The sequence below is a fragment of the Ictalurus furcatus genome, chromosome 18, assembly GCF_023375685.1.
Source record: "Ictalurus furcatus strain D&B chromosome 18, Billie_1.0, whole genome shotgun sequence".
Lineage (NCBI taxonomy): Eukaryota > Metazoa > Chordata > Actinopteri > Siluriformes > Ictaluridae > Ictalurus > Ictalurus furcatus.
In genome coordinates, this window is record NC_071272.1 from 24,273,798 (window position 1) to 24,286,364 (window position 12,567).

The following is a 12,567-nucleotide window of genomic DNA, read 5'->3' on the forward strand; positions in this document are numbered from 1 at the left end:
ATGCTTTATTACAGCGAGGGTGAAACATTATGCTCAGATTTTTCATTACTTCAAAAGTCTGATGTCATGAGAATTTGTAGATGCCTGAAAAAGAAAGAAAAGTTTCTTCAAATGACTCAAAAACTAGTTTATTAGTTATCTTCCATATGATCTCGATCATAGGATTTATTTGGTTGCAGAACCTATAGACTATTTACTCTTAGACATAAGAACATGTTGTGACAGAATGTCGGTCTGATCTTCCTTCAGATTTATGATAATAGGCTTACGCAAAACAGATCTGACATACATTACACCCCGGCAGTGTAGAAAATATCCCCTATACAGTACAGGGAATTCTGGATTTTTCCAGCGTTATCACTCCTAAACCTGTCTGAGAGAGTGCTTAACATAATCAGCATTTGTTTTAGCCTCTGCAGGAAAGTGAATGGAGGGAAAGATAAAGTGAGTTTCATTGTGAATCAAGGCACAGAAAACACAACTCTTTTCTCTGAGAAGAGTTTCCTATCTGCACCTCCAGGCACTTTTAGTTATTTTAATCTCTACTCACCGTTGTGAAAAATGCACAGCAATGGGTTTGTGTTCTTCAGACTGTCAAGAGCTCAGAACGTGAGAGCTGATAGTATTGACACGGGATTTTTTTTCTAAAACCCATCTGAACTTACCAACAACATACCCCCAAATGTGTAGAAAAAAAGATCTAAAAACACCGCTTTTATTATTCCATGTGTTTCCTGTTTAGCTTGTGAACGTTGGCTGTGTTTTTGCTTTACCACGATGCTTCAGCGTATTGTGAATCACCAACGCAATCCCTAGGTGCCCGTTATGACTGTTCTTTCTGCACGATCAGAACAAAGCCGATCGTTGCAGGCTAGCCGTCTGATTCTAGCAAGCTAGCTGCTTGTGCAGGTCTGTGGAGGGAGTACATGAGCTGTCCGTAGGGCTTTTTGTGACGGTTATAAGGAGCTCAAAAGCAGTTAGAGAACAAAAAAGTGCTTTTTTTTTAACGTTGTATGAGAAAATTAGGGTGGCGTTATTTTTGGCAATGGTTTTAGGTGCGAAGATTATGATTATAATTATGATGTGTATATATACATATATATATGTGTGTGTGTGTGTATATATATATATATATATATATATATATATATATATATATATATATATATATATATATATATATATATGAATGATTATATTATGACTTTTGGAAGGCCTTGGCATACATCTCCTCATGCACAAGAAGGTATTCAACTGATATTTTTATTTTTTACCATATTTTCTCACCTGCCAATTCCGACCAAGGGTGAAGGCAAACACAGGCTTCCTCCAAGACACTCGAAGCCTTTTCCACCTTTTCTTACAGGGTAGCGTAACACTCAGAGGGAGGAGCTGTCTGCCCTCTTCTGCATACTTGAACTCGCATATGCCTATGATTGACTGGCGCCACTGTGATTGACGGGCGAGAGAATAACACTGTCCCTCCTACCCGGAGAGCACGGCCAATTTTGCTCCCTCGGTGTCCGGCCATCCTGGTGATATTTACCACCTCTGCTGTGTAGGAGAGATGAAACACAGCACCTGGTAGTAATCTTCCTGGAAAAACTAAATCTACCAAAGCTCAAAGTAATAAAAAAGCCAGGGCAGGCACATGGGTGACATTTGATGCACGGTGCACAAAAACCGAAGCACCTCAAACGAATGATGGACAGCAGCTGTAATTATCAATGAAACCGTCACAGTATGTCTAAAGAATTTGCAGAGTCTGTTTTTTCAGGAGCTGTGTCTAGCACCTAGCATGTCAATCTCTCAGTATGGACATGGTAATGTGTGGCTCTTGTTATAGGCATAATTAAGTGTTCTTTTCGGCTCTGGTAGAAATATCAGAGCAGAAAGTGACCCTAAAACTCTAGGTATGAATGGACGTGACTGATGTGAGAACAGAAACCTCTGTAGCTGGTGCCAAGCTAATGAGTGAGCTGCTCTTATACACGCAATCCAACCCTACAGAAAGACCAAGGCCTACATAGTTATCAATATGACTTCTGAAGCTTTTTTTTTTCTGAAGCCAAGTCGAAGCCCATGCGAAACCTCCGTAGTAGGTACATTATTGCTCCTATTGCTTGGTTGCTTATAACCGAGGACACTGAATCCCTTTGAGAACTCCAGAATTAATCCAAGATCTCAAAAGGAAATGTCATCACCGCGCCCGCCCGAAACACTGGATTAGTGTCACGCTTGACCGAGCAGGTAGAAGACCTACGGGGATCCAATTAAGCTTTGTGGATTGGACTGGCTAAAAATGCAATATGTTGTGAATTGTTGAGTGTGGGAACAGCACATTTCCAACTTTAAGATTGTACACTTAAAGTTAAAACTCTTAAATTTTTTTTTTTTTTTTTTAAGGAATGGTTTCTCAGGAACAGATTAACATCCCTGAAAAGAATGCTACTGTCTTGCATGGGATGGGAAATGAGGCTCGATGTTCAGTTTTAATTCAAGTCAAGAACCACCGCAAAGGCTTATGAAGGCCTTCAAATTTAGCTAACACAGTGCTGTGTTGCTGGATAGAGCTTTAAATAAATAAATAAATGAATGAATAAATAAATAAGAGCCATTATTTGCCATTAAGACGAACTAATGTTCAATTATTTAATCTCTACCATGCTAGTGCTTTTCCTGAGGCCATGTGTATTTATCAGGTTTTAATTAACCAGGTGCTCAGTGGATCTTCTTATCTCACATGCTCTCGGCTGGACTCGCCGGGTGCACCTGCTTTCCGTCACGGGAGACGGAGAACGTCATTAACGTAAAATCAAATCTAACAGTTCTGCTTCGCGAACATTAGGCAAGTTTAGAGCTAACATCGGCTAAACGTAAGTATTAGGGACACTGATTGATTTAAAAATGAAAATTCCGTCATAAAATGCTCAAACACGGACCTTTCAGTCAAATAGGACTACAACAAATCTAATACTTTAGAAATAATGTTAATGATGATGATAATTCGAAAGAGATTAAATACGCTGGGTTATTTAATTATGTTCCTGCCGTCCTCACCACTCAGAAGCTCGACAGTGAAAATGTCGGCCATGGGGACATTTGTAAAAGGTTGAACGTGTACTGTTAGTTGCCGCTCCGGTGTGCCGCAGATGGAGACGCCTTACTACAACTGTTTGTTACGAGAATCCATCAAACTAGTGTTCCAAAATGTAGGAGTAAATTTCCCTTCTTGCCTGGCCTGTTTTAATTGCCGTTCCCTGGAGCTGTATTATGGTCTACTTATGATTCCATACAGCACATACACGGAGCAGAGGTCTTTACTACAGTCTGAATAGAAATATTCACATTAATTTTTTACTTTCGGTTCATTATAGTCTGCTTGGCAGGGGGGAAAAAAAACCTTTTTATGGCAGCCCAGTGAGATGTTCTTCCCATGAGCAGCTATGAATCCAGCTCTGCAAGAAGTAATACAAGAAGTTAGGGTGAAAAGTCTATCTTTATCAAAACTGATGCTCGATGAGAAAACGCATTCAGACGGTGTCTCTGGAGCCAACCCTGGTGTTAGTTTGTCCATGTGGAACAGCAAGCTTCTCGCATGGCTGCTGAGAGCATGTGTTCTGCAAATGCTAATGTGTTGCTTTCTGCATGCCAGGCGGGTGTCAACAACGCAGCCACCAATAAATCATAAAATGGCTTCCATCACTCCACTGGTTTGCTCATTCTCAGCGTCATTTCTTCCCTCTGCAGGCTTCCTGGATTCAGAGCGAAGATGGCTGGCGCTCCCGACAAGCTTGCCGTTCTTGCGTCGTGCATATGCATATTCCTAATGCTCCTCGAACCCAGCCTTCAGAATGGGTAAGATGATTGTCTACAACTTCCCCTACACTCACCGAGCTCCATATCTCCAGCTCCGTGGATATTTTACAAGCGATACCCTAATTAATAAGGTTCTGTTACAGCAATACGGCTTTGACAAGCTGCGAAATGTCATTTGGGCCAGCTGCGTCTGGGTTTAAATTGCTTGTGCAAAACTGCCACCAAAATGGATTTTTTGTTTGTTTTTGTTTTAATGGAAAGACAAACCCACATTAATGTGTAGTGCAACTCTATATACTTTGAAACAGAATCAAGAAAGAAAGGGATTTCAAGTTGGGGAGTTTGGTTGTATGTACCAGTCTGCTTTCACTGTATTAACAACTCTTTTACGATATATTTCAGGGTAGAATAGTTTGAAAGCTGTCAATTTTAGGAATTTTAGAAGTTCTAGAGGTCATGTTGCCATATGATTCCTTTCCATAGCCTGCAGTAAGCCTCGTTCTGTGACCTGCAGAGTTAATCACTAGTGTTATTGCGAGGTGAGGTTTTCTCTCATTTATGCAAATTAGAGTGTAATGAGGTACAGAGACGAATCCAACGATTGGCTAGAATTATTCCTCGGACTAGTCGTATGGCGCGTGTGGTATGACATTTTCTCAGTGCCCCACCTACTTCTTTAGTTCCTACCTGTAATTAGTGCTTAAAGCAAAAAAAAAAAAAAAGAGAAAACCTTATGACCATGGTTACATTGTATCCTTCATTAAATTAAAGGGCGGCACATTAAATGTGTATAGAGACATTATGAAGAAAATAGCAGAGATCGTTGTTTGTGTTAGCTTAGCTCGTGCTGCTAATTTCCTAGCTAATGCGAAGCCTGGAATCTAATATTTTCTCACTGATTAGGGCTTTATTTATTATGTATTTAACTACTTAGAATATATATATAGATATATAGATATATAGATATAGATATCTACGTATATGATGGTGCCTCTGTTGAGTGTAACCTCTCTGGGTGGGAGGGGCATACTCTCTCTCCCCGTGTCAATCATAGCGACACTGGCCAATCCTTGGCCGTCTGTGAGGTCAGGTATGAGGAAGAGGGCAGATAGCACTTTCCTCTGAGGGTGTTACGCTGCCCTTTGGGCAAGTGTACATAGCTGAGTGTATGTAGCTAGCACAGTTAGCTTGTGCTGCTGATCAGCTAATGATCATACGAAGCTAATACGAAGCCTGGGTCGTAACGTAACGCACCTCATCGGAGCTAAAAATGCTGAATTGTTGCCTCACTGCATCAAGAGATAACACACACGTAACACAAACGTAACACACACGTAAGAGACGATCTACACCAGAGACTCGTCGCTCGCTGGTGCGAAAGCACGGTAAGTTCTTCACAAACTGGTTTCAGTTATCTCAGATAGAAACGAAATGATGGCAGTTTGAAAATCTGCAGTTTTTCTTTTCTGTGGTTGACAGGATGTGCTGTGAGTAACTGCCGTTGTAACTTGGCATGTACGGCCCAGCATACGCAGCAGGTCTCTTTATCGCAGACCTCTTATAGCTCTATTACAGGCAATATCCTCCATAAAAATGCATGAAATTGAATCTGCGAATTAGTCTATGAGATAGAAGGGCAGAAAGAGGATGAGAAAGGGACAGACAAGAGGAATGATAAAGCGATCGTTGCTCTACACAGGTAATATTCATGAGGCGGTTGAACCACGTTAGCCCGTGTTAACACGTCAGCAGGGAGAGGACATGGCATATTGAATTTTATTCAGTAGCACATAACAGAACGATTCTCCTTGCATTCTCCTCATCTCATTTTCAAAGGAGTCTCTTTTTGGAAAAAAAAATCTAATAAAACAATGCCGGAAAAGTGCAGTGTTCTGTCGTCACTCTGTTGTAACTGTGATAATGAGCGATTTCTGTTCCGAAAGTTGAAAAGAAGAGAAGTTTCAATATTGGATTGATCTTAATAAACATGTTGTGTTTTTCTGTTTGTAAAAGGGCTCATTATTCCCTTGCAAACGATTGCGAAGATTAAAACAACAACAGCCAAAAAAAGAATAACCAAGATGATCAAAAAACAGTGGCCTTAAACTTAGTGTTAGTGTGTATGAAATATATATTTAATATCTTTTAAGCACAGGAAGAAAATGTTTATTAAGCTGTCCCATTTCTCCAACTATCTCAGAAGGAGCTCCAATTTAAAAGAGTGTAACGGAGCAGCTACAGAGAAAAGCCATCCGTCAAGCCATCTGTCGCCGGTGAGCCAAAGGAGCTAAACTGGCCGTACTCTCTGGGTTGGAGGGGCGTGCTCTGTCTCCCCGTCAATCACAGCGATACTAGCCAATCATAGCAATTTTCTCTGATGCTGCCCTTTGGGCAAGATGCAGCCGGCTGGCTCCATGTGATGACCTTCACCCTCCTCAGTTGGTAGTTGTTGTATGATACTGGAGAACTGCATGGAGGGTGAGCAAACTGGGGAGAAAATGCTAAAAAAATAATAATAAATCCTCCCAGAAATAATAAATAGTGCATGAACTTTCCTCCTGATCCTTCTGCCTTCCGCTGCTCAGTGCCTTTTAAAGGTATTTTAATTTCAAACTCTCCAGACATGCATGAGTATATCCCCATTTTTTTAAATGAATGCAGTTATGCATATGCACAAACGTCCTGAAAATGGGGGTAGCACATGTGGAGAAGGCAGCTGGCATTAAGGTTAGTCCTGCTTTGTTTGTGAAGGGAGAAAAAAACAAAACACGTTCCACCGTGGCTTAGAGGAGATTAGACATAATTAACACTATTTGGGTGGCATTGTGTTCCTCTCTTGTAATTGGATCATGTCGTCCATACATTAATAAGCATAATGAAGATGTGAGTGCTAGCCCTCTTCGGTGTCGTCGTCCGCCCCCTCCCCTTCCCCCGACCTCCCAACCACCTCATCTCCATCACCACCAGCTGACATTTCAAAGATGCTTAGAGAGATAAGATAATAGCATCCTTCACCACAAATCCCTTCAACCCTTGCTCCGTATCCTTGGTATTCCAGGCTTCAAAGGTACCGGCATTAAAGCCTCAGGAGCCGTGCTCCTGGGTGAGTACATCGTCCAAACGTGTCTAAATGACTACTGACACTTCCTCATTGATTGTGGAGCCATGGAATTAATGTTTTCTGTGGGCAGGAAAGAAAAGAAAAAACACAGTTGGCTCACTGTGAATACTAACAAGGTGACCTCAATCACTCTGAAGGCATAGAAGGCTGACTCGTGCGCGCCGACCCCGCCAAGGATCTCGTCGACCGCCACGAAGTATCATCAGGCTTCACCTTTGTGCTGCTTCCTTCTTCATCTTGTGCTTTATCGAGACACCCTTTACATACCGTAGAACGGATTTTTAACTGTCACCTCGGAGAAAAGATACAGCACGAGCGGAAAAGATTCCCGAGTACTAGAACCTCGGAAGTATCCACGGGCCCTGCCTGTTTTTCTACGTCCACTAATATCATCGCTACCCGAAGGACACTTTGCTAATGGATAAACTTGTCCTGAGACAAATCCCTCATATTAGTCATTACAGTCTCCCAGGGAGCACTCGCTTGCCAATATTACAGCTTGATTAAACAATTCTTCTCCACAATCCGTCTTTTACATATGAATGCACCTGCATACCAGAGAGTGGCTGATACCTCACCCACACACACACTCATTATCTCCACCCTTTGAAGCACAATCTCGGGTTAATGAGCATGGACAGCTTGAGCCTCTTCCGTTGTCTGTTTTGTTTGGGATCAGTCTCAGCACCCCTGGCTAAAGTGACAAAAAATCGATGGCAACGAGGGGGAGCGTGCCCCTCCACTCCTACCGTCCTGTCATATAGATTGCTCATTGACTTCTCTCCTTTACTACCCCTCCACTACTACTCCTAATCCCAGGCATCAGTGGCACGGTGACCTAGGCAACAAATACCAGTCTCTTGGCAATCAGTATGATGCTATCATGCTATCATGTTTTATGGGTTACAGGTTGTGGGGGAAAGTAATAGTGGCAGGTGCTCAGTGAATATCATCTCTAGTTTTATTACCAATCAGGGGCCTCAATAGAGTTCTTTGTTTTTTATGCGTCTGTGAACATATAAGTTATATGCTGTATAGTACGGTATGGTGACGGCAGAAAGCAATAGCCAGATGTTATGAATATAATGAGCACAGCCTACACTAGGCTTGCTTGATATTGATTTAAGGAGAGTAGGGGAGGGGAGGGTGTAATAACATAACGAGCTGTGCAGTCTCTGGACTGTTGATAGCATTAAATAAAACATAACAGCACATTTTCAATATAATCCTAATACAAATAGATTGTCTGATTTTCACCGTCGATCCGCTGCTCAGGGGATTCATATTTAATCGCTTTCTTTTTGTCATCACCGTTAACATTCTTTTGTAAAGTGTTAGATTTGACAATCCTTTTTTAGGTCAAAGTTTTCATCCTTTTTTTCCCCTTCTTTCCACTGAAAACCAAAAGTCCAATTTTCAACCCAAAATATATCAGTCACGATTTGATTCGATTCACGATACTGGGTTCGATTCGATTTGATTCACGATACCGGATTCGATTTGATTCACGATACCAGATTTGATTTGATTTGATTCACGATACCGGGTTCGATTCGATTTGATTCACGATAACGGATTCGATTACATTTTATTCACAATACCGGATTCGATTACATTTGATTCACGATGCCGGATACGATTCGACTTGTTTCATGATACCGGATTCGATTTGATTCACGATACCAGATTTGATTTGATTTGATTCACAATACCGGATTCGATTTGATTTGATTCATGATAACGGATTCGATTACATTTGATTCACAATACCGGATTCGATTTGATTCCCGATACCAGATTCGATTCGATTTGATTCACGATACCAGATTCAATTTGATTCAGTTATCTGAATATTTTGAACAATATCTGAATGATGAAAATTGATGACTGAAAAGACAATTTTTTTATTTCTGAATAATAAACAATGCAAAACAGTGTGCATTTTTGTCTATATAAAAGTTACTTTTTTAAAAATTGCAAACAGAGGTTTAATATTGTAAACAAAATGTACAACAGGTTCCCCAAATCTTAAAAATAAATAAATACATTTATAAATTCACCTAAAATCCACAAAGTCGTACACTGATGTGATATTGCGGAGCTCCTATGCACAATATGTAATGGTTGGCATGTCGATAATATAATCGAATATAATATAATATAATATAATATAATGAGAGTAAACATCACTAGATATCATGGCAGTGTAGTATCGTGTAGAGAAGATTAAATTTAATATCACACAAGAGTAGCCAACACCCACTTCACGGCTTTCCTTATACAGAAATACTTTATCTCTGTGGCAGTGATTTCAAATACATCATTTCCATCATGATTATGTTGTGATATATGAGCCCTCTGCAGAGATTACTACGTTAAATCACCTCATATTATTTTGTGACAGAACCCACAGCAGCACTATGCTCAGTATCTGAGTAATAGCACTGTCGACTTCAGACCCCCTAATTCGCTAATAGTTCCAGTGGGCAGCTTGGAGAGCGGGGTCTGATTAGGCTCTCCCCTGGCTCTACAGGGGGCAGACCGCAGGCCAAATACTGAGAACTTGATATGAAAAACTCATATGGCCATGCAATTTCTGAACGCTTCCACAAGCACATTAAACAAGAATGAGTCAGACTGCAAATTTCTTCCCCCCCACCACCATACCAGAAAATCAAAAAAGGGGATGGAAATATTCTTCATTGTCTAATTCTATCAACGACTTCGGCTATATTTATCGTGCAAATGACCCTTTTTAATTTCAATGCATTATTAAAATAGTGTGTTTCATTCTCTCTCTCAGAGCTGTGCAAATGTTCAGTGGAGCCAAGGAGGGCCTGTCGCGATTGGAATTTCAGCTTTGGATGTTTTAATCCTCCCTACTGATTTGCCTTTTAATTACACCAAGGGAAAATCACAAGTTTTTCGAACAGTCACTCTGTTTAAAGTACGTTTTAATTCTACTTGCTTCTCGCTTCGCCAATCAACCCTGACAACTCCTTTTTTTTTTTTTTTTTTACTGCATGATGTCAGGATGCTTTGAAAGAACAGTCACATTATACGTGTTCCTGGATTCTGTTGCATCTCAGGACAGATCAATAGTCTGTTCTCTGTTCTCCAGCAAACCGGTTATTTTAAGTAATATTAATTAGAAATTCAGTCATAAATCTGCCGGGATGAATAAAACATCTAACAGCTCGTTATTTTAAAACCTAGAAGGGACGTCAAGTGATAATGACATATACAGTGTGCAGTAAGTGCAGAAAACGTCACTTCAGAAGACATTGTAGTGAGCAGAAATGCATCACGGAGCGCACGATGTCCACGAAATGGATGTTTCTACTGGATGTTTTTTGTTTTTCGCACCATTCTGTAATAACTCTTGAGGTAGCCAATATATATCTATATATATATATATATATATATATATATATATATATATATATATATATATATATGCAACACAAATGTAAGAGGAGTGTGCAAAGTAAGGAATAACATGATAAAGTTGCTGTTATAATAATAATGCACGCCGTGAGTGTGATGCGTGACGCACAGTGGAGTGCTGCTACCCCCCGAAGTGGGGTCTGTAGACTCTTTTCTGGGTTTTCTTCTCTGCAGCAGCGCAGCTGGTGTACTGTTTTGAGCTGCAGTAGGTGAGCATGCCCTCAGTAATTGCCTCCAACAATTGCTGCTTATTCTAACAATATGAGTAGATTTGAAAATAAGTCTAAAAATTCAGAATAGCGCCCTGGAGGCCTGGCTATGTTTATTATGTTAGTAAAGATTACGAACGAGATAAATTCATATCCAGATTTCTCTGTAATGCCTAGAATACCATTATAAATAACTGCGATGCCGCCTCCTCTGCCAATTTACCTAGGGTGGTGTACAGTACATCGCTCTATCCGGAAGGGCTACTAATTTTTAGCAGTTCTAAGTTTAGATTAAAGGTTAATGTTATTGGGGCAGTGGTAAATCCCAGCGTGTGAGTTCAAATCCCAGCATCTCTAAGCTGCCACTGTTGGGCCCTTGAGCAAGGCCCTTAACCCTTAACTGCTCAGTTGTATAAATGAGATAAATGTAAGTCGCACTGGATAAGGACGTCTGCTAAATGCGGTAAATGTTATTGTTTATTACATTGTTAAACTTGATTGGTTTAGCCTGTTGGTCTGCTTCCTGGCCGCAGCTGTGAATTGTCACCAATTAACTAGGCCTCTTCTAAGGCTGAACATTTTTTGGAGCACCACTCGAACCTCCAGTAGTTCAGCAGCCATAACCTGCTGCATTGGGATGGTGCCAGAGCATATTATGGCAGCAGTAGCTTGGCCTGTCAATATGCACCATAACACAAATGGTTTTAGAATCGCTAACATTAGGTAAGTTAGTTCACAGGTCGGTCAACTAACTGTTCATAAACTAGCTTGCATTTATCAATAGTACACACCAGTGGGATTTCGCTTCGAGAGCCTCGATTTGCATGATCGTATTTTCAGCGATTAATATAATACTAGCCAAACCTATTATCCGCAAGTCACAGGCCGTGTTCGGGCCAAAAGCTCAAGCTACTGGAAACTCATTGTTTCCGTCTGTGCATAATTCCAGAAGGATTTCTCATAGTGTGCTGCAGAGTACTATGGGTTTAGACACTCTTGCTTTCTAAGCTGCAGAGTGCTGATGGGAAAAAAAAACACACTGTGTTATCAGTCGAGCCAGGATGGCACTGACTGAGCAGGTGCAGCCTTAGTTATCGGTCCACGAAAAAAGAAACAAGAACAAAAACAAAACAAATAAACCCCTCAGGTTGAATGGTTATGCTGCACTGAATAGGCTTACACAAACTGTGGTAACTATGAACCCGTATCTGTATTAAATAAACACAGTAAAAAACACAGGGCAGCTCACCTACCACGTAATTCTGTAACGCTCCGCATTACGGGTCCCTTAAATAACATTAATTAGTATGTTAGTTTACATTATCAGGACATGAACTTCAGCATTAATACACAATAAGTCAGTGGCTCCCAAAGCTTTTTTCCTTGGAGATCACGCACATCCATCCATCCCAAGCCCTCCCCCTCCCCCCCCCCGGTTTGGGAACCACTGCAATACGTAATGTTAAGAAAGGAACTACAATATTTGAATAAATAGATTTATTAATTCCTTTGACGTTCATTGATATCAGTCTTCATGCAGAGCTCTCACAATTCCATGCTTATCTAGCGTTCTGCACAATTAGGCCAAAAGTTTGTGCACACCTCACCGCTCATATGTCCTTGCTGAACATCTCATTCCAGATTTATTCTCCCTTTTGCACTTATAATGCGCTCCACTCTTCTGGGAAGGCTTTCCACTACATTTCAAAGCATGACTGTGTGAATTTGTGTTCATTCAGATACAAGAGCATCAGTGAGGTCAGGCACTGACGTGGGGCGAGGAGGCGAGTTCGCTTGCACCACAAGCGGCTCCTTGTTTGCAGGATTCTTTCTATCCTAGTATCGTACGTGAAGGAAAATGACAGCACATGAATGAAACCGGTGCCTATCATTTTGCAAACCTGGCATATGGAATTGTGCAATCAATCGATCCACGTTTCGCAAGGAAACTTTATGTGCAGGCAAACCTGC

At 40.9% G+C, this 12,567-nt stretch overlaps 1 protein-coding gene across 2 annotated transcripts in view; it reads left to right on the forward strand.

The window, feature by feature from the left end:
• The window catches only part of LOC128622059 (gamma-aminobutyric acid receptor subunit alpha-3-like), a 92,545-nt gene that overhangs the window by 12,861 nt on the left and 67,117 nt on the right, over positions 1–12,567 (forward strand). Inside the window, exon 2 of one of the 2 annotated variants that reach the window (XM_053648256.1) lies at positions 3,751–3,858. In XM_053648256.1, the coding sequence (XP_053504231.1) occupies positions 3,773–3,858 (86 nt within the window). In that variant the 5' untranslated portion in view covers positions 3,751–3,772. Of the gene's footprint in view, positions 1–3,750; positions 3,859–12,567 lie in introns of those variants that run through there. The other variant, XM_053648258.1, reaches the window with a different exon arrangement.